The sequence below is a fragment of the Physeter macrocephalus genome, chromosome 10, assembly GCF_002837175.3.
Source record: "Physeter macrocephalus isolate SW-GA chromosome 10, ASM283717v5, whole genome shotgun sequence".
NCBI lineage: Eukaryota > Metazoa > Chordata > Mammalia > Artiodactyla > Physeteridae > Physeter > Physeter macrocephalus.
Window position 1 is genome coordinate 39,168,027 of NC_041223.1, and position 23,882 is coordinate 39,191,908.

The window sequence follows — 23,882 nt, forward strand, 5'->3', positions numbered from 1 at the left end:
AGCAGGAAGAAAATACTCCTTGAAAGGGTGTTAACAAAGGGAGGTGAGGGTAGGGAGAACCTTAATTTGGATCCTCTTTTAGTTGAAATGCAACCTTTAAGAAACTTTTGACCACCATTGACCAGAACTTTATGTAAATTGCTTCCCTATCTATCAGCTGTTTTGGGAAGAAAAACCCATCCCTGCAACCACTTCTTAGAACTGTCTTGATTTTTCAGCAATTTAAACTATAATGTAGTTCTGTGTAGAGAATGTCACTGTAGTTTTGTGTGTATATGTGTGTGGGTGCTGATAATTTTGTATTTTCATTGGGAGTGGAAAAGGAAAACAATTCAAGGTGAAAAAATTATTCTTTAATATTCATTTTTATAATTCTTATTGAAGAATTTTGTTATAACAAAAAAAAACACTCTGAAATATATTGTCATCATTTTTTATTTATTTTTATTGAAGTATAATTAATTTACAATGTTGTGATAGTTTCAGGTATACAGCAGTGATTCGGATATATATATATATATATATATATATATATATATACACATGTTCTTTTTCAGATTCTTTTTCCTTAAAGGTTTTATGAACTATTGAGTATAGTTCCCCATGCTATACAGTAGTAGGTCCTTGTTGGTTAGCTATTTTATATATAGTAGTGTGTATATTGTTAATCCCACAAGAAAAATCTCTAATAAACAACCTAACCTTACACCTAAAACAACTAGAGAAAGAAGAACAAACAAAACCTAAAGTTAGTAGTAGGAAAGAAATCATAAATATCAGAGCAGAAATAAATTAAATAGAGATGAAGAAAACAATAGAAAAGATAAATTAAAAGCTGGTTCTTTGAAAAGACAAACAAAATTGATAAACCTTTAGCCAAACTCATCAAGAAAAAAAGGGATAGGGCCCAAATCAGTAAAATCAGAAATGAGAAAGGAGAAGTTACAACTGACACCACAGAAATACAGAGGACCATAAGACACTACTATAAACAACTATATGCCAATAAAATGGACAACGTAGAAGAAATGGACAAATTCTTAGAATGGTGCAATCTCCCAAGACTGAACCAGGAAGAAATAGAAAATATGAACAGACCAATTACAAGTACTGAAATTGAATCTGTGATTTTAAAACTCCCAGCAAAAAAAGCCCAGGACCAGATGGCTTCACCGGCGAATTCTATCAAACATGTAGAGAAGAGTTAACACCTTCCCTTCTGAAACTATTCCAAAAAATTGCAGAGGAAGGAATACTTCCAAACTCATTCTGTGAGGCCACCATCACCCTGATACCAAAACCAGACAGAGATACCACAAAAAAGAAAATTACAGGCCAATGTCACCAATGAACATAAAAATTATCATTTTTTAAAGTCTAATTCTCCTTTACTTTCATCTATTTTTATTTTTGCTTAAGTGAAACTTATTATGAAGTGTAACCAACATTCCTGGACTTACCTCCTACTTTAAGGTTACCTCCCTTTCTTGTATTTGGGGAAAAGTGGAGGGAATATGTTTCCCTCCTGCCTTTTCCTGAGTGGTTATCTGCATCCCAATCTTTTTGAGATTTGTCTTCTTTCACTTTATTTTTTTCCCCCCCAGGATGGATCCCTGCTCATTACAATTCTGGTCATAATCTAGAGCCCATTCCCTTTTGGTCGGCTGCTGCTGGGTGCACAAGAGCTAAGGCTAAAGGGAACCAAGGTTTCTTCTACTACTGTTATTTTTTCTGTTCTCTGATGTGCAAGCTTTCACCTACCTTGCAGGAAACCCCATCATGAACCAACATGGATTGTCTAATTCCATAAACCACCACCTTGTCTAAACAGTGTATTTCCCCAGTTAAGTCAGGCTAGGAGGCTCTGACAGGATTACCCAGGCAGAATGGCCTTTTGAAACTAATCCTGCAGAAGATTCTAACTTGTGTCTGATCCTCCTGTATGAGTTCTAGAATCTCTCTTTTATTCCTCTGAGTAGCCAGTGGATATCTGTGGAATATAAACACACACACACACACACACACACACACACACACCTCTAAATGAAAAATATTATTCTCAATGACAGATTTAAGGCCTTTTTCAATCACAATAGATGTAACATTTCATATAAATTTTTAATTTAGAAAATTTCATCCCATTTCTATATTCAAATTAATCCCTATCAGGAGTAAGAAATTATTTCTTAAGGATGATTCCCTTAGCACATGCAAAGACTACTCTAAATCTTTGGCATTTTACTTACTTTATCAGGCTGAGTTATACAAGGCCCCAGTCTTCATAGCTTCTGTTTGTTTAAATAGGAGGGAGGAAGCAGAATGGTATTGGCAGGGGAGAATTTTGAGGGTTTTTTTAAATTAACTTGTAGAAGATTTAACCCTGTAGATGACCTGAAAAGGTCATTTGCCCACCCCTAGGACCAGACAAGTACTGTCTAAAACTAGTATAATGTGAGCCACATATGTATTTAAAATTTTTTGAGTAGGCACATTAAAAAAATGTGAAAAGAAAAATATGAAATTAATTTTAATAACATGTATTATTTAACCCCAAATATCAGTCAGGGCTCAACCAAAGAAGCAAAAGTAGGAAATTATGCAGATATATTTATATATTAAGACATTTATTACAAGGAATTGGCCTGTGTGATTGTGGGGACTGGCTGAGCAAATGAGAACCCATAGGACAGGCAGTCAAGAAGTGAAGATCATGGGCAAGCTGGAGCCCACGGGCATGGACCAACGCTGTCATCCACCCAAAGAATTTCTTCCCTCTCCCAGGAAACTTCAAACTTGTTTTTGAGACCTTCCAGTGGAATCAGACAAGCCCACCCAGATGATCCAGAACCACCTTATTTAAAGCTAATAAACTAGGCATTTTAATTACCTATGCAAAATACCTTCACAGCAACTTCTAGATTAGTGTTCATTTGAATGATTTGGGGTAGTAGCCTAGCCAAGTTGACACATAAATAAAATCATCACACTCAGTATGTCCAAAATAATATCATTCTGACATGTAATTAATATAAAAATTATTAATGAGATATTTTACATTCTTTTTAATATTAAGTCATCATAATTCATTATGTACTTACACTTACAGCACATCTCAATTTGGACTAACCATATATCATATCTTTAATATGTACACATGTCTAGTGGACACTGCATTGGACAATGTAGGTCTAGACAGTGACAAAGAGTGATTGGACTGTTGCTCTAAAGATACAAGTTCCCAACAGAAGTCATTTCACAATATCTAAAGACATTTTTTATAGTCATGACTGGGGATGGGGATGGGGGCTAGAAGCATCTAGTAAGAAGGGATGCTGCTAAATACTCTACAGTGCACAGAGTAGCCCCACTCCACCTCCAAATAACAATTTCCCCATCTAAAAAGTCAATAATGCTAAAATGAAGAACAATTCTTTGGAGTAGGATTTGGAGACATAGGGAGGAGATTAATAATAATAATAATAATAATAATAATGAGGAGGAGGAGAGAAGCTGGAAGATGGATGTTTCCTAAGCCCTTGGGATATCTTTCCTTGTACCTTGAAGCCTTTTTTTCACAAATGTAATTGAATATCTTAACTCTTTTGTATCTCCATTGCCATTTTCAAGGTCAAGGATGGGATAAGGGTAGAGGAGTGGCCTTATAAATAGTATGACTGATTAATGGGGAAAATGAGGGAAGGAAATCTTCACAGTGGTGATTATCTCTTTAACTGGTGAATGAAAGTCAGTAACTGTCTTTTCTGAAGATATTTAGGATTTTCCTATAGTTGGTCTTGATTTTAGACTTCTAGAAAAATTATAAAAATGCAAATTCAAATCTACAAATGGAGAATTTAGAATATGTACAGTAATTAGCACCATCTCAGACCATCTGTGGAATAAAGTTGTGATAAATAAATAAGTAAAACTCATTAGCATTTTTCTAAGAAAAACCATGGTATTTAAGATTAAGTCACTTTTCAGAGGTAGTAATCATATTTATAAACTCTAATCTCAAATTTACTTCTATCCAAATTAACTGCAAATTCAGAATTAACTTTATTTTCTAAGCCTTGGCAATGTATGTTTACTGAAACTAGCAGCAAATTGAATATATTTGTTAAAACCTGATATTTAGAAAAAATGTAACAACTAACATTCTATGAAATGTGTCATATCTACATGCAGTAATTATTGGTTAAATGCAATGCCAAATTCTGACTATAAACATAGCTTAGAGTCAATACTTCTGAGATATATTTCCTATTAGATAGTTGTTACAGTTCATTTCACAAATTCTTAATTTAATATGTAAAAACTAAATCTTCCTAAATCTAAATGACATTTTTTACTAAGGAGTCTTAATATGCATTGAGAGTAATTGAAATAAAACATAATTATAATTTGTGATCAGATTTAGCACTGAAAACAGTGGCAACATTTATTGATTTAAGTTTTTAAGCTTTTTCAATAACTAAATTTTAGGTAACTCCAATTTTTTCCTTATTTCAATAAATGAGGGATTTATGTGGCAATATGTTACAATGACTCTTTCCCTTTAGATACCTTTAAATTTGTTGGCTAAAATAATTTAGTCTTCATGCTGGAATTATAATGTTTAGGTCATAGCTATGATTTATATTTTGCACATTTTCAAAAACAGTTTTTAAAAGTATATCCTATTTTTTCCTAGAAATACACAAAGAAAAGACTGAAAAGCAGGAGAAAACTGAAAGGAAAATACAAACTAAAGGTAAGTGTTAAATTTTGTGTTTATTCTTATTTTTATTCAGGATATATATTTTGTATATTTACATGAGAAAATGGAAAGTTTTCATATTTAGTGCTCTTTTGCTTTAATTGTTGATAGTGTTTAAGTAAGTTTACTCCTAAGTAAACCCCAGGTATAAATATATAATATTTAATTACTGGAATCAAAATAACTTCAAAATGTATTACAATCTTTCAGTTATTTATTGATACAGTTGGCTTTTGCTTACTGAGATAGTACCACAAACATATTTTTTGACTTATTAGCAAACATTTTTCCTTCTTTAATCAGTTAATATAATAGATCAGAGTTCAATTTTTTTTAACTTGAATTTTTTTATGCCATGCTATACCTTAAAATCTTTGTCATAGAAATGCAGTCATTATACTATCTCACTGAAGACTGCTATGGCCCCAGAGCTTGCTTACACAGCCTCAAAGGGTAGATGGACAATGACAACATGATGATTAATATCCTTTTCAACTCAACTAAATCTAGTAACTGAAATCTTGCATTAGAGGGATATTACTAATGGCCAGCAGTGCCTTGCTCATCTTACAAGCATCACTTTTCTAGGAGTGACCCATGTAGTCATAAAACTTAAAAAGAAAATTTACAGGAAGCACAAACATTCAATAGGACATGTTTCTAAATATGCCCAAGTTTCCCCAATGGTCAGTCTCACATGATACTGGGTGAGTTAAGGCAAAAATAAAAATCTCATTATTACTGTATTTGTGTGATACAGCTGAAAATGAAAGAATTTTCCTAGGATAAAAATTGAATGTTGTCTAATATTTATTATGTCAAAAACTGACTAGTACAAAATTACCTGCACAAACATCAATGTTGCCAGTAATAGTTTCAAATAATAGAAGTTCTAATTAACCTGAAGTTATACCAATATGTGAATCTTCATTAAAATACCATGTTTTCTTTTTTAATATACTTGATGAGCTTCCTTTTTGTGAAGAGCTCAAATCATTCTGCAGATATTATGTCTTTAATCCTAATGTTTGAATTAGTTCCAGATTGGTCAGCCAATCCTTATACAACCAGGGACAATGAAGTTTACTCAACTGAAACCTATTTATATTTGTACTCAGGGAACTAATGTCTTATTTCTGTTCCCTTTCCCTTTTTTCGTTCTTAATCCCTTTGGTCAGGGAAATTGGACACAGCTCTTGGGTACGGATTGACTAAGCTAGCCATCACTGAACTGGTTATGTGTTTCTATCTGCTGGAGGTTAAACAGAAATTCAACTGGTTCCACATGATTGGGGAGTCTGCTGTTTTATCTTGCAGACTGTACTACTAATTTCATAGCAATGCTCCTGGAGTGGATGTTGTGACGCAGATGGTACCATTTGCGTTTTGGACTTGGCTCTATTAGAATCGTGCTGTTAAAGACTGAGCAGTGGGCTGTAGAGTGGGTTTTTTAAACTAGTGAGTCTTGCATAATTAAAACAGTGAATTTGGCTGAAGTTTAAAATAAATTCCTCAAAGGCTGGGCTAGAGATTGGTACCTGAATATATTTCCTGAATAGATCAAATATAGTTTGGGAAAGTGAATGTTTCTCAAGAAAGAGAAAATGGAGCTTCAGCTGTTCAACAGTGAAATGGGCTTCAGAGATACTTTTTTCCACAATTTTCTGCCTGAATATGAACAAAAGATTTCATTTTACTGCTTAGTTTCCTCATCCAGGTAGAATAGAATAATGCCTGCTTTCTATTCCCAAGTAGTTCAGTGAAAATAAATGTGGTTTTATAGCTGTTCCTATGTCTAGATAAATACATGTTTTCTCTATGCCTCATTCTGTCAGTTATGTTTATATATGATGAATAGTTAGGAATTTAAATTGTTATCAAAGCATTTTGAACTCTTATAAGAAAAGATACACTATATCCAAGGTAATAGTAGCCCGAAATGATTATAGAGAAGCCAGCAAATATCAGAGTATAAACAGATCTATTATGCAGAAGCTGATGTATTAACTTCTATCGCACAAAATGTCTTCATCCTTACATATTCTTTGTCCTGAAAATTAACATCACGATTCACCCAAGTTATTCAAGTTAAAAAGCTAGGAGTCATTTTGGCCAGTAGTGGTACTCAATCCTGACTGGACTTTAGAATCATCTGGATAGGTTTAAAAATATATGTTCATATATATTCATGTGCAGACTCCATCCTGGTTCCATTAATGTTTGGGAGGTGAGGCTAGAATTCAAGTCAACCTCTTCAGATGAGTAGCCATCTCATTAATATTCTCAATTAAACACCTAGCCTAGAGTTCAAGTATATCTCACAGAGGTTCTCTTTGACCAACGAGTATGTTAACATAACTTACACCTTTAGGTGGGACCTGCACCAATCTCCTCCACTCTCATCACTACTGGAATAGACATTTATTTATCTGCTTTATCTGTGAATGCATTTGAGTTACAATCCCTGCCATAGACTTGTTGGTCTCTTTCAATACCAAAGTCCAATCCTGCATGGCCCTTTGTCATCCTCTCTCTTTTTTTTTTTTTCTTTTTTTTGCGGTACACGGGCCTCTCACTGCTGTGGCCTTTCCCGTTGCGGAGCACAGGCTCCGGACGCGCAGGCTCAGCGGCCATGGCTCACGGGCCCAGCCGCTCCGCGGCTTGTGGGATCTTCCCGGACCGGGGCACGAACCCGTGTCCCCTGCATCGGCAGGCGGACTCTCAACCACTGCGCCACCAGGGAAGCCCTGTCATCCTCTCTCTTAATTATAATTTAGTCTATTCTCACCTCTCCTCTCCCATTACTATCCCCTCTACAGTCATCTCCCAATTAGGTTATGACAGTTACTTCTTAACTGATTTCCCTGCATTAACCCTTGAAAGCCATGCTAATCATGCTCACCGGCTTAAATCCGTTTGTTGTCCTCACAGTGCTTTAGAGTAAAAGCCACACTGTCATGACATAAAAGGCCCTCATCATATGATCACTGATAGATAGCCAGTGGTCAGCTTTGTCCACTTTGCCACTTACCATTCCCAGCTCTCCCCGGCTCCCCTCACCACCTCACTGCACATCCCACCAACACCTCCCATGCCATAGGCAGGCTGAGCTTTTGGGCAGTTCCTAAGCCAGCACTGCTGCTGTCTCATAACTCTGTGATTTTATATACCTGTTCCTTCTGACCATCGGCCACTTGGCAGGCTTCTGCTCATTTCTTTGATTCTAGATGGAACATCGGTTCCTTCAATAGGCCTCCTTTGCTGTCCCTCACTCTGTGGGCATTCAGGTACTTCCTCCATGCTACAGTTACATCCTTGCTTTCAGCCTTTAAAGCATTTTGACACCAAATTTTAATTGAGAGTATATTGGTCTAGCTCACTGAGGGCAGGAACTATGTTTGTCTTTTTATATATTCTAGGTTGGTGTTGACATTTACGATTGTGTGTTTCCTTATTCGTGAACAAAGAGATTCAGGCTCAGTGGTCTCTCAGCTTCCTATCAGCTCTGAATTTGTGTCCTTATATTAAATTAAAAATCATCCTAATATCTAGCAAAGTGCCAAACAGATGAAACACATTCAATGCATGTTGAAATAATTAATGAATTAATTAATTAAGCATTCATTTTCTCTATTTTGTTAATATTTACTTGATTTCTGTGGAGAACTTTTCCTGTGACAATCTGTGTTTATTTTCAAGTGTATATAATTATGCGGCTTTAATTGGGCCATTGTAATATCAAATTTATTTGGTCAGAGGCAATTGAAGAATTTGACAGTGAGCTCCATATTAAAACAAAAACTATCTGTAACATGTAACCAGCAACACCCACAATAAATGTATAATAGTATAGGTTAAAGTAATACAGATTAATTTGGACAATTTGGAAAGTGCAAAAAAAGAAAGATACAAGCAAAACTCAGTTCTCCAGAGAAAAATAGTAATTTATTTTTTTACTTTCCTCTGCTTTTTCCCTCCATGTGGTTACTCTTTTATTGCATATTGTCTTGTTTCTTTTTCAATTGCAAATTTTATTGTTGGTTTCGGACACCGTTTAGGCTTCTATTTAACTATTAAACATGTCAGTATACTCATAGAACAGAGTAAACCAGAAAAGACTAGAACCTGGTGATAAACATATAACTAGATGAGAGACTTTTGTCTCTCTAGGATGGCTCCTAGACAAAAGGAGGGCCTTTTAGGCTTTCAGAGCAATAAGTTTCTGCTGTATACACCTGGGTTATCAGGTGTTTCGCTGAAGAGCTGACCTCAGGCATAGTGAGGAAATTTACACAGCAGAGTGTGTGCTGATGAATGGCATGTAGTTAACATCTGAGTGGGCCAGTTGGTGGGAATGGGGGAGTGTCCTGGCAGACAGATGGTGTAAATAGAAAAACTTGCTATAGCTGTTAGGCAATAATACACGTTAATTTATTTATTGCACTTACTTTGTGCCAAACATCATACTGGGAACTACGAATACAAAGAAGAGTAAGACCCAGTCCAATGAGAGATCTAAAAACCAAGTACACAGTCGCGTCATCATGTGGTGAATACTTCACAAAGAGATGTCCTGGACGAGAGATGCTGTTTGAGGAGACATCTGGCTGCCCTAGTCGCTGAGTAGATCTGACCTCAGTTTTCTGGAAGGGCTTTAGTTTGGGATTTAGGTGTGCACTCTGGAACTTAAAATGGAAGATATGATAGCTAGGTCAGGGGTCAGTCCTCAAGGAACCAGGTGGGAACTTGGTTAAAGGAGCACAAGAGAAGCCCAGTGACTAGTGTTAGTGTTCAGTTTCCTAGGGCTGTTGTAACAACGTACCAAAAACTGGGAGGCTTAAAATAACAGAAATGTATTGTCTCACAGTTAGAGAGGCTGAAAGTCCAAAGTCAAGGTTTTATCAGGGTTAGTTCCTTCAGAGGGCTGTGAGGGAGAATCTGCAGGCTTTTCCCAGCTTCAGGGGGGTTTGCTGGCATTCACTGGCTTGTAGATGAATCACTCCAGTCTCTGCCTTTACCTTCAAACGGTGTTCTCCCTGCATCTCTGTCCCTTCTTGCTGTGCATATTTGTCTCTGTGTCCAAATTTTCCCTTTTCATAAGGACACCAGTCATATTGGATTAGGAGCCACACTACTGACCTGATTTTAACTTGATTACCTCTTGTAAAGACCCTATTTCCAAATAAGATCACATTCCGAGGTACAGGAGGTTAGGATGTCGGCATATCTTTTCTCGCTAACATAATTAAACCCATAACAGTATCACATGCACAAAGTCAGTGGAACATTTTTAAAAAGGGTTAATAGAGAGCAATCACCCTGATTGACTGGTTTAGGATCCTTTCTGAGAAACAGTTATAGGACCGGAATCATAGGCTGGCAAGGCATAGGGCTGAAGATGAGGCTCAAAAGCCAAAGAGGGCAGGATGTTAAAATGTATCTAAATATCCTGGAGCCCTTTGTGAAAATGCTCTCAAAGCCCACAGGTTAATTTAGTCAGCCTGTGTTGTATAAATTTACTTTTGCCTTCTCTCAGATGTACTTAATTGTCTCCTTAAAGTACAAAATATATTTTATTTTCTTCTTTGGCTGCTGTGAATGATAAACCTGTAAAATGAGAACAGAAGGCCCTATACAAAGCTATGTATCTCCTGCATAGCGATTGTTCACTTATGAGGAAATCATTATGGTTCTGACTATGGCCATGTAGCCCCAGGTGAAGGGGAAATTACCCATACAATTAAATCAGACTTGAAAGTAAAACTAATCCTTTAGAATTAAAAAAATCTATTTTGTGATTGAAAGCATATGTATCAGATGAGCTTTGTAACTTTAGGTAATTTGCCTAATCTTCACTTTAATACATAAATAAATGTAATTTTATTATGAGAAAGAAGTGTGTGCATTATTGTAGGATAGATTGTAGATAACATGCTTGGAGAATCTAGTCAGTACACTTCGGCTCATAAAAACAAGTCTGCACAGGATGTGGGATGGACAAGGCAGCATAATCTTGTGGGGAGAGTACTAGTTTAGCAACATTATAACTGAATTCTTTTTCTACTCTGCCATGGACACTTATGCGGCTGTATTTTCTTATCAATGGACAAAGAACTTCAGGCTAATTGATCTCTTAGGTTCCTATCAGCTCTAAAATTGTGTACTTATATTAAAGTAAAAATGATAAATTCTTCCTTTAAGAAGAATGAATAATACAATCTTTGAGAAGTTTCTGTACTCAAGAATGCTTTTCTATTGAGTTCATCATTATCATATAAAGTGTGTAGATCATTTTGTCTTAGCACAGAATGGAAATTCGACAAATTGAAATTACAAAAAAAGAAAAAAGAAACAGAGATATACACTAACCAAGAGTACATCTGGCGTTTAGTGGTGGCTAAAGGATAATTTTTTTTAATGGTTTAAAATGAATATGTATCTTGCTCTTTCATAGAAAATGATGAATTGAAACATGGGTGTATATGAATTTGATGAAACTGTTTAAAATGTTGGCCTATTTAAAATTTATAGACCACTTCAGGGCTAATACCTCTCTCAACAGCAATGCCAGAAATCTGAGAAATTAATTAAAAGAAAAATCAGCAAAATCTATTACAGGTAGCTGTGCTCCCCAAACTGTTTTCTAATGCAAAGGTGCAGTTGTTACATGCTTATCTATCCAATTCCTTTTGCTTCAGACACTCAAGCTTAGTCTAGTCCAATAGCTCTGAAGTCAAGTATGAGGTTCCAGAGTTTCACTTAATTAAATTTTCTTGCTAACCATCAATTGAATAGAGTAGCCTATACAAATCAGTACTTTAAACTTTTGATGCCAAAACGTTTGAGTTTTGAGCTCAGAGCAGAGAGAACTGCAAAGGATTCTGACAACCTGGCCCCTAATGCCTGCTGCTTGGCCCCTGGCGCGTGTTTTGCCCGTTAGGAACTCAGGGTCAGGCGCACTCTGAGCTCTGATACACTTCAGAAAAGGACACAGAGCCCGCCTTGGGGGTTGCCGGGGCCGAGAGCTGTGAAAGCACAGAGCACGGCTGGCAGAGTACTGGAGAGAGAACATATGGGGAGGGCGAGATACGCGCTTCGGAGTTGAGCTGAGCCGAGTGTTCTGGCCAGGGAAAGGTCAGAGTCTGGGCAAGTGCAGGAACAGCAGGGCCATGCCAACTCAGATGCCAAACATCAGGGCCGTTCCAACTTGTGTATTCCATTTGTTTTTAATTATCAGCATGCCGAAGGGAATTTTGTTTTTTGTAAATAAGGATGACAAACAAATTAAGCTCTAGCAGGTGCAACAAGCTTATTTTGTCCTGAGCTAAAACTATCCTAGCTAAGATGTAACTTAACCAAACAGAGCTGGTGATGAGGAAGGTACTTTTTTCTTCTTTCATATGAAAACTTCTGTGAGTTCTAAGCAAAGAGATGCGTGAGCAAATGTAATTGTTGCAGCAAATTATTTTTGTTTTAGAGGGATTATTAAGGCAGTTATTAATGGTGGCACTATTTTGATAAAAGCAATTTCAAAGCTTAGTGTTTGAGCTCAGTCTTGCCAAAGTTTGAAGTTTCCATCCAAGAAGCTTCAGTGGCTCCCTGCCATGTTGAACAGCTCCCTAGAGCATGTGGTTCCAGCTGCTTCACTAAGCAGTATTATGGTACCATTTCTGAGGAGGATAATGAAATTCCAGCATACAGCACGGTGTCTGTAAATCAAAACTTAGACTGCGAGGAACCGGATTTTTCCCCAGGGTAACAGGAATAAGGCATTAATATGCTAATTTGAGCCTGAATTCAGACCCCTTGCTCTTTTGATTTTATATTAATTCTCCCATTTATACCCATGCACACGTCAACTGGAAAATCCTTTAGTGGAATGGACAACCAGCTGTCGGAGGTGGCTGAGGTCTGGTCCTTCACAGAGGCAGAGACACAGATTAGGTTTTCTCCTGGGGGTCTTGCCAATCAGGGTTTCAAAAGCACAGCTTATCTCATGCAAACTTCCTTTCCCCTAGAGAAACTTTAAAAGAGGCTTTGTTTTTGCCAAGATTTTCTTTTGCTTTTCAGCTTAATTAATAGTGATCCAAAGGAACCGAAATAAGCTATCTGTGGTCATGTGTGAGTGCTGATGTCCTACTCTTATTTTGTGAGATTTTTATATTGAACTTAGAAACTTAGAAAATCCAGAAGAACCATTGAATGTGGAAAGGAAAGATAATGTCTAGATGATCTATGATTTTTTTTTCTCTTCTGTTTCTCACTGGGTTTTAATTATTTAAGAAATTTTAACAAACTGTAAAATATTTAAATGATTGGAAGGAAGCAGTGCGTATTATATCCATACAAATCATCAGTAAATAGAATTGTACTAGAAGATGAAAATAGCTCTTCTTATAATATTTTAGAATTTCCCTTGTTCAAGAATATCTATTAAGAGTCCACTGTGAGTCAGACACCATGTGATGAGCCAGGATACAAAAATAAAATAATATGGCATAGCCCCTAAAGAGGGATCACCTTCTTGGGAGTCAGATTTATGAACAATTGCTGTATTATTATGTAATTGATAAGATAGAATTATGCACGTGGTGCAGTTGGCATATGGAATAAGTAGAGATCAACCAACCCTCTGCAGAGGAAGAGACATTTGAGCCAGGACTGAAAGGGTACATGGAACAGAGGAAATGTGGGTGTGGGAAATCTAAGTGAAGGCACAAGCAGACAGAGATGCAAAGGCATTAGGAGGGCATGTGGCATGTTTATGGAATTCCAAACATTTTGTTATAACTGGAATGTAAAGTTCAAGGGGAAATTCCTGCTAGGTAAGATTGGATTGATAAGCAAATGTCAGATCACTAAAACAATGAAATATTTTTATATTTGATATAGCACCTACCATGTGACAGATTATCATGCTAAGCAATGAGGGAGGTACTAACACTTGTATCAGATCAATGGTATGATCAGATTTTCATGTTAGAAAGGCGACTCTGAGACTCAGAAAAATCAAAATCTAAGTGTTCAAGACACTATTCAGGATATTAGTATAATAATATTTATAAGAATAATATACCCAAGAAGGACATCATAGTCCCACTTTTGAAATGGTCTCTTTCCCCTTTCTCCTTCCTACTCCCCTACTAGGTTAATTTCTTCTCATCTTTCACATCCTTAAATATGATGTCTACCAACGGACCTTCCCCAAGCACACAGACTAGATTAGGTCTCATTTTATACATTGATATGCTACCCTGAATATTTTCTTCACAGCAGTTATTCTAACTGCAGTTAACTACCTTTGGGATTATTTGTTTAGTATCCATCATCCATTAGCTTGTTGACATCATGATGATAGGGACGAAGTCTGTCTTGCCTAGTGAAGTCTTTAGCACATAGCTGGCTGGTGCTCTTTCTATATTTTCACGTAAATAAATGATAAGTAGGGAATGTAATATTGGATAGAAGAAGATGGGTAAAAGGAATTTTTAATAGGTAGGATTGCAAAAGCTTGGCAAATGGACAAAAATGAAAAATAAAAGATGAATCCTGGATGAGTCCCAAGTTTCTAGTTTGGATAATTGGAAGTGCCATTAATAAGAGTTATGACTGAATTATGGGGGAAGATTATAACTTAAATTTGAGCCCTACTATATTAATTAATTGAATCATAGCTCATACTGAATTAAATTTTGTTTTCTTTGAAAGGGTTTGGTGTCATCCTAGTTTCATTCCAGCATATTTTCGAAACCTATTTGCATGGAAATTTCCTGTAGAAGATTAACATATGCTATCTAGATTGAGTGTTCATTGCCTCAGGTTCAGAAGATTATCTCTGTATTTTTGTTTTCACAGTTTTGGTGTTCCTCCAGTATTGAGCTGGGCTTCTTTGGCAGATAGCATAATACATTTTAAAAATTTTCCAATTCATTAAATTGAAGTTAAAGATTTGGAAAAGTTGAGGGGTAGTCTTTGCAATCAGACCTGGTTTTGGTATGAGTTTGTCCTTGGTTACGAAATAAAAATATAAATTTAAAATATCTATAATTATTTTAACATTTAAACCTGTGTAAAACCTCATGCTAAAGAAAGCTTTCCAAAGGTAGTAGATAAGTTTTTGACATCAAAGACTGCCATGCAATCATCTCATCTTTTATTCTTTTATTTAAATGAAAAATATTGTCTGTTTCTTTCCAGTCACACACAAAGAGAAAGAAAAAGACAAAGAAAAAGGAAAACCTGAAAAGAAAGGTATGGAGTTATTCTTATTGCGGTTTTTACTCATTGGTCCGTCACCTTTTGACCATTTCTTCTTTATGTCCAAATTTAGACGACCATGAATTAATTTTTAAAAATTTTATTATGATAATTTTCCTTAGAATTGAATGTGAAAAGAACAATTTCTTGGTTGAAGGAAATAAAATACTCAAGACTCTCAAACTGTTACCAATTTACTTTCTGGAAATGTATCAGTTTTTCCCCTGGCAATTCTGAGATTGCTTTAGCCAACAATGAGGATATTATTTCAGAAAATAATTGCCAATTTGATAGGTAAGGAAGTGTACTTCATTACTTTAACTTGTATTCTGTGATTATATATTAGACTGGACTTAAAACTTTTTTAGTTTTTATTTGTTTACAATAAGCAATGCACACTCATTGTTTAACACACAAAGGTACCTTGCAAAAAGCTTTCTCCTGCCTTTCCCACACCCTCTGATCCCATTCCATCTACCCACACAGACACACAGTAAACTGCTTTTATGAGCTCTATGTGCATCTTTTCAGAAATTCATTATTCATTTAGAAGACAATATACATTATTGTCTCTCCCTATTTTTACGCAAAATTTAGTCCTATGTTCTGTCTTTATAATAATATACCCTAGAGATCTTTCCATATCAGTAAATAGATATTTCCCTCATTCTTTTTAAAAAGCTGCATAGTATTTAAATAGAGATATTTTCTTCCACTATTTTTTTTTTTTTGTGTGTGTGTTACGCGGGCCTCGCACTGCTGTGGCCTCTCCCACCGCGGAGCACAGGCTCCGGACGCGCAGGCTCAGCGGCCATGGCTCACGGGCCCAGCCCCTCCACGGCATGTGGGATCCTCCCAGACCGGGGCACGAACCCGCGTCCCCTGCATCGGCAGGGGGACTCTCAATCACTGCGCCACCAGGGAAGCCCCCACTATATCTTTTAATTGCTTGTTATTTGTAGATTGAGGGATCTGAATGTGATTTTTAGTGATACATATTTCTTGTATAACTCTTCACACTCACTGCTCATTTCTCCTGATGATACATGTATGTGTCATTTGGGTATACATCACTGATGTTACGTTTACAAATATATTTCTTATATAGTTAGTTTTGTAGTTATTGTAAGGGTTTCTGTCTGTGTGAATAAACGTGTGTGTGCATATGTGTGATATATGTATGTGTTTAAGTTCTTGAATTTTTATGGTGCTAGATATGTTGATATTTTCTTTTGGTATTTCTGCTCTTGAGTCTTCATCCAAGGATTAATTCAGTAATTACTAATATTCCTCAAGTTTAAAAAATTAGGTTCATATTTCACATTTAACTTTAATTCATCAAAAATCTATTTTAACATATGATGTAAAATAAAATTCTAACTTAATTTTTTTGCTCTTGTTTTAGAATGGATCACGTCTAGGATATTTAGGCTAAATTTCAGCTGATTTATATATCCACAATACACATAGCCTACTGAGAAATTTTATTTTGTGAAACATTCCACTTAGCTAGAATGTTTTACAATGCTTAGGAATCAGATGAGTTGAAACATGCTTCATTCTTCCTTATTCTAAACTCACATTTGAAAATTTGAATTAAATAGTTGTTCTTTTATTAATGTTTACATTGGGATAATATCCATGAATTTCAGTACAGCCATCTTCTTTGTTCTAGAAACAGGTGTCCATTTCCTACTTGCTATTGACTTACATAGAATTATTGGCATCAGGTTCTGTGTACTCTGACTAAATGAAATAATCTGATATTTCTTGTGATTTCTTTCCATCTTTACAGTGGCTAAATACTTTTCATTGAAAAATAATTGAGAATTTGTTGCCCCTAAATTATACATTTGAAGGAAATTTGTTCAAATTCAAAAGCAGAAACAAAACACTTGTGTCCTTTTATTTACTGTATACCAATTAAAGGAGTTTGCTTTTTATGAGATTAGTTATACTGTAGCCCAATGACCTTGAGTGAATTGTGCCCTCCTTCCGTGAATATTGTCCAAGCTGTTACTCATAACCCCAGATGGTAGTGGAGATGACTATGGGCCAGGCTGAGAGGTGGAAAGGCTGAAACCCTGGAGGGGAGGGAAACTGCTCTCTTGGTAACTCTGCAGCTGCCATGATCTCATGAACTTCAACTGGACATGGTGCCCTAAGCTTTCTATGAGGCTTGCATCATCTCTCCAAAATTCTGGGGAAACCATTCATAGACTGTATTTTAAAAGAATAATTATTTAAATACATATTTTAAGCACATCATTTTCCTTTTATAATACAAGTAAAACTGATTGACATTAATATTTGTATTATATAGTTAGAGAAATGAAAATAATTAGGGCTCCAATTTTTTACTCTAATAATTTGGCTCTTTCCTTAACCCAACTATTTTAATTAAAATCTCTTATCATTTAATTTTTCATAATTTCTTTAACTCTCATTATTATTCTCTAATAAATAGTATGTAAATGTTGAAATATGTATGGTGATTTGGGAAACTACTAAACCGCACAGTTTAATACATTTGAAATATGAGGATAACCTGCTCATGCTGTTGTACTTCTCAGAACTCCTTTACTTAAACCATTAAGAGACACAAGATTTTACTAGTCTATGTAAGTAAAATAGAAGTTGATAAAATAAATTTATATTGTTTTATAAACAATTATTGATTATTGTTATTAATCTATTACATAGACAACTAGAAGTTATAATGTTTCAGGTATCATGTCAAGTACCGTTCAGTTAAGAAGCTGCACTCAATCAGTAATCTTTGATGGTTACCTTATAACCCATTAGTGGTTCTCAACCATAGGTGCTTCCCTTAGGAAGTATTTGGAAAAATTTTGCTTGTTAAAATGTTATTGGAGTGACGGGCATTTGGTAAGTGGGGACCAGGGAAGCTAAGCATTTTTTCAGTGCATAAGACAATCCCTCATACTGAGAAATTGTTCCTCCCTAAAAGTCAATTGTGTCCTTGTTGAGACACAATGTTCTTGATCAAAGCTGTAGTCCTGATAGTTATTTCTTTTAATTGTAAGACAGTGCTTCCTCCTGATAAAATGATGTATCTTTCAACAAATTCTTATAAAATTACTCTGTTTGTCTTTCCTGAAAGCTATTATTCTAAAATTCTACTTAGAATGATAACTTTAAACAGGAGGGTGAGACTAGCTTTCAAAATGCTTTCTAAGTCTTAATGCCAAGTCTTTTAAATTAAGTTTTATACAGTTTTTATTAAATTAGTCATGTTTTATTCCTGAATTGGGCTCATTAATGTCATCAATCTTCAAACTAGCTTATGATTTTGGTGGCTATAATACTGAGGTAAAGAAAAGCTTGAAATCTATTAAGAGTGTGTACTAATATAAAATTTTCTGTTTAAGCAACTCACAAGGAAAAAATTGAGAAAAAAGAAAAACCAGAAACAAAGACAGTGGCAAAAGGTAAATTATACTTTTTACTTTAAAAGATTACATTTTGAGTAACAGGTAGCTGGATGATTGTAAGCATTCACCATTTCCTTTACATAAAATTTAATTTGGCCTTACATTTAAAATTTAATATCCAGAAGAATAATAAAACTGAATATTTAAAATAATAGAGCATCTCCAAATGTGAGAAGAAAATGAAGAGCTTTCCCATATGTGGGGGGCAGAATTTTGGTCCCCATTACCTTCATCCCTTGGTGGCATCCCCTTAGGTAAGTTACATTACATGGTAAAAGGAGTTTGCAGAAGTAGTTAAGGTGGATCTAAAATATGGAGATTATCCTGAATTATCCAGGGCTCAGTGTAATCTCACGAACCTTTAAAAACATAGAGATGTGGCAGAAGAGAAAGATTTGAAGTGTTAGAAGGACTTGGGCCCCCACTACTGGCTTGAAAATTGAGGGAGGTACATGGAAAGTGTGAGAAGGGAATGAATTCTGCCAACATGTTGAGTAAGTGCGGAAGCCAACTCTTCCCCAGAGTATCCAGTAAGAAATGCAGCCCTGCTGACAACTTGATTTTAGCACTGTGGACCCTAAGCAGAAAACCTATTTGAGCCACATTATGGCAAGACTTTTGAACCATGGAAACCAGAAGATATTAAATGGTTGCTGGGTTAAGCAGCTAAATTTGTGGTAGTTATTATAACAAGAGGAAACCAGTACAACATATCTGGTTTACAGTTTGGATCAGTATTACACCTTGAATTTAATTTTAGAACACTAAAATTAAGGATTTCTTTTTCCAAGAAGGATAATGCATCAACTTGATCAGTATTTTAAGTATTGAGGGCCTTAACTGTCTTTATAATACACCAAAGAAAAAATCAGTTAGAATATCAACGTAATGTTATAAACTTTGGAAGATTACATCAACTAGTTTTTATTCTAAGTTTGTCTGCAAATCGTTTGATGTTAGAAAAATACAAGTTCTGATAGTTCAGTCTTATCTACTAAATTCAAATTGCTTCCTCATATTTTATTTATATATATATTTTATTGAAGTATAGTTGATTTATAATATTGTATTAGTTTCGGATATACAGCAAAGCAATTCAGTTATAAATATATAAATATTTTTTTCTGATTATTTTCCATTATAGGTTATTATCAGATATTGACTATAGTTCCCTGTGCTATACTGTAAATCCTTGTTTATATAGTTTTTATAGAGAGAAGTATATCTATTAAATCCATACTCCTAATTTATCCCTCCCCAACTTCCCCTTTGGTAACTATAAGTTTGTTTTCTATGACTGAGTCTGTTTTCTGTTTTATAAATAAGTTCATTTGTATTATTTTTTAGATTCCATATATAAATGATGTCATACAATATTTGTCTTTTTAATATTTTTATGTTTTAATTTTAATTTAAAAATTTAATGTTTTTTAATAGAAGTATAGTTGATTTACAATATTATATTAGTTTCAGGTATACAACATAATGATTCAAAATTTTCATAGATTATATTCCATTTAAAATTATTATAAAATATTGGCTATATTCCTATATTGTATCCATGTACCTTATTTACTTTACACGTAATGGGTTGTACCTCTTACTCCCCTACTCCTGTCTTGCCCCTTCTCCCTTCACTCTCCCAACTGGTAACTACTAGTTTGTTCTCTATATCTGTGAGTGCCCCACGTTTTGTGTTTTTAATGTCATGTTTTACATCTTCATGCTTATACCTTAACCATTTATTGCAGTTATGGATGAATTTACTAGTTTTTTGTCTTTTAATCTTTGTACTAGCTTATTTAAGTGGTTGATCCACAGCCTTTACTATACATTTGCCTTTACTAATGGGATTTTTCTTTTCCTATAGATTATTATTTCTTGTAGCTTTTTCTTTTCCACTTAGAGAAGACCCTTCAACGTTTCTTTTAGGGACTGTTTAGTCTTGATGAACTATTTTAGTTTTTGCTTTTCTGAGAAGTTCTTTATCTTCCTTTAGTTGTAAATGATAATCTTGCTGGATAGAATATCCTAGGTTGTAGGTTTTTCACTTTCAGCACTTTAAATATATCAGGCCATTCTCTTCTGGCCTGCAAAGTTTCTGCAGAAAAATCATCTGGTAGCCTTATAGGGATTCCCTTGTACGACTCTTTGTTTTTTTCTTACTCTTTTAGAATTCTCTATCTCTAATATTTTCCATTTTAATTATGATATGTTTGGGTGTTCATATTCTTTGGGACCCTCTGTGCTTCCTGTACCTGGATATCTGTTTCCTTCTTCAGGTTCAGGAAGTTTTCAGCCATAATGTCCTCAAATACATTTTCGACCCCTTTCTCTCTTCTTCTGGGACCCCTATGATGTGAACACTGGGTTCAATGTTGTCTCAGAGGTCCCTTAAACTGTTCTCATTTTTAAAAATTGTTTTTCTTTTTGCTCTTCTGACTGGGTGATTTCCATTATTTTATTTTCCAGATCTCTTATGCATTCTTCTGTATTACCTAGTCAGCTGTTAATTCCTTCTAGTGTGTTTTTCATTTCAGTTATTATATTCTTCAGTTCTGATTGGTTCTTTTTTATATTTTCTAGTTCCTTGCTAAAATTATCATGGTGTTCATCTATTCTTTTCACTAATTCAGTTAGCATTCTTATTACTAATGCTTTGAACTCTTTATCTGGTAATATTTATCTCTGATTCATTTGATGTTTTTTCAGAGTTTTTTTCTTGTTCCTTCATTTAAAACAAATTCCTCTCTCTTCTCAGTTTTCTCAGCTATCTCTATGAAATTAGGTGAAACAGTAGCCTATCCCAGTCTTGAAGGGGTGTCTTTATGTGGGAGTGCCCCTATAGTCTGCATGTGCCAAGTGGCTTTGGTGGGAGGGCTGGATCTGACGCGAACATGAGTCTAATCTTCCCCCATGGTGTGCAGGCAGCTCTCACCATGGTAGGATGTGGAGCTGGAGATGGAGGGTCTAGGGCCACAGCCAGGTGTGAGCCTGGGCTTCTCCTCTGTTCAGAGGCTAGCACCGCCCTATCGGGGACTGGATCAGGTCCCAAGTTGCTGGAGGAGAAGCCCTGTTGTTTGGGACCAAGCTGGCTCTGTTCCCTCTAAGTGTGTGCTCTCCCTGCTCTGGGCATTGGCACCTTCAGCACAGAGCGGAGCAGTGCTGCAGCAAGAGGGGCTGGAGTGTGTACTCAGCATTATTCAGGGTGCAGGCTGGGGTGATCCCAGCACCCCAGTCAGAATTCTGGTCCACTCCCCATCTGCTGCCTCCATAAGTGCCAGGAATGACTGCTGTCACCCAATTAAGATGAGCCGGCTCTATCCTTAATAACCATGCACTCTCCTCAGCTGTGGCAGCCTTTGCCCTCAGGTAGAACTGCACCACAGAGCAAGCTTGGCTAGAGTGGGTGCTCAGCTTAGGCTGGGGCATGAGCTGGGGTAGTCGCTGGAAACCAGCTAGAATCCCAGACAGTTCAGTTTGCTTCCTCTGCTTTGTTTCAGGAGTAAGTGAGCATGTGTGTGCTCTTCCAGAGCAGAGTCTAGGTTTCTTACAGCCCTGCTGTCAGTCCCACTGGTTTTCAAACCATCTAAGGGGACTGATACTCCTGGTGTCGGACCCGAGGACTGCGGTGACTGATATGTGTTTCGAACTGCTCACTCCCCAGGGGGGAATCTGCAAGCCTAGTTAATCCTGCTCCTCTTCTGTGTCCCCTTCTAGAGGTACAGGTCACAACCTAATTGTTTCTCTTCCTGCCTGATTTTGTGTGTACCTTTCTTAGAGGCTTGGTTGTAAATAAGTCTCTCTGCCAGTCTCCAGTTTGTTTTCAGTGAGAATTGCTCCACATGTAGATGTACTTTTGATGTGTTCATGGGGCAGGTGAGCTCTGTGTCCTCCTACTTGGCCATTTTGTCTCCTGCTCCCTCCTCGTATTTTAAAATATAGGTTTTATGTGATCAGTATATTTTAGAAATCTAGTATATTTTCAAGGGTCTAAGCATGTAGATAAAAATTGGAATGTATTTTCAAAATTTAATCTCAGTAGTTGTGGCGCATGGGCTTAGTTGCTCTGTGGCATGTGGGATCTTCCCGGACCAGGGCTCGAACCCGTGTCCCCTGCATTGGCAGGCGGATTCTTAACCACTGCGCCACCAAGGAAGCCCAGTAGTGTATTAATTATTTCTTGATGTGTAAAAAATTACCACAAATTTAGTGGCTGAAATCACCACACATATATTATCTCACAGTTTCTGTGGGCCAAGAATCTGGACATGGCTCAGCTCAGTCTTCTGCTTTACCATATCTCACAAAACTGAGAACAATGTGTTAGACAGGGCTGCAGTCCCATCTGAAGTCTCAGCTGGGGAAGGACTATTTCCAAGTTCGTTTAAATCACTGTTGGCAAGATTCAGTTCCTCAAGGCCTGTTGCATGAGAGTCTCAGTTCTTCCTGGCTTTTGGCAGGAGGCCATCCTCATTTCTTGCCACATGAGTCTCACCAATATTGCTGGCTTCATCAAACCCAGCAAGAGCGAGTCACCTAGCAAGAGAGCAAATTAGCTAGCAAGACAGAAATATCAATCTTATGTAAAGCAATCATGGAAGCCACATACTGTGGGTTAGCAGCAAATTCATAAGCCAGCCCATATTCAAGGGGAGAGGATTATACAAGGGTATGAATACCAGAAGATGGGAATCGTTAAGGGCCATCATGAGTCATCCCGGCCTGCTGAAAATCACAAATAGTTTAATAAGAATATAAGTGAGATGGGCTTCCCTGGTGGCGCAGTGGTTGAGGGTCCGCCTGCCGATGCAGGGGGCACGGTTCGTGCCCCGGTCCGGGAAGATCCCACATGCCGCGGAGCGGCTAGGCCTGTGAGCCATGGCCGCTGAGGTTGCGCGTCCAGAGCCTGTGCTCTGCAACGGGAGAGGCCACAACAGTGAGAGGCCCGCGTACCGAAAAAAAAAAAAAAAAAGAATATAAGTGAGAGAGGGAGAGAGAGAGAGAGAGAGAGAGAGAGAGAGAAAGTTAAGTAATTGGTAGTTTCTTAATGAATGAGAGTTGAAATGGGTTATTTCCTAACTCCCAAAATTAAGTGAGAGAGGGAGAGAGAGAGAGAGAGAGAGAGAGAGAAAGTTAAGTAATTGGTAGTTTCTTAATGAATGAGAGTTGAAATGGGTTATTTCCTAACTCCCAAAATGTATAGTATGTTAGTATGTTTATTGGGTAATGCGGTTTCCCTACCTTAAGACATTTTGATTCTGGTTCAGATGCTAACAGTTATTACTAATTCCAAAGTTGGATCAAATATGCTGATGTCATTCTTTTGGTTAGACCATTTGTTTTCCATTTGATAAAAGTCATAAATTAAGTGTCTTCCTAAACTGAGCTGGGTGATTTGAGCATGACAA

The 23,882-nt window shown here is 36.5% G+C and overlaps 1 protein-coding gene across 1 annotated transcript in view; it reads left to right on the top strand.

Annotated features, from left to right (window-relative positions):
• Positions 1–23,882, top strand: part of TRDN (triadin) — a 366,265-nt gene that overhangs the window by 94,653 nt on the left and 247,730 nt on the right. Inside the window, exons 5-7 of the mRNA XM_055087525.1 lie at positions 4,694–4,753; positions 14,957–15,010; positions 18,409–18,468. Coding sequence (XP_054943500.1) covers positions 4,694–4,753; positions 14,957–15,010; positions 18,409–18,468 — 174 coding nt within the window. The remainder of the gene's footprint in view (positions 1–4,693; positions 4,754–14,956; positions 15,011–18,408; positions 18,469–23,882) is intronic.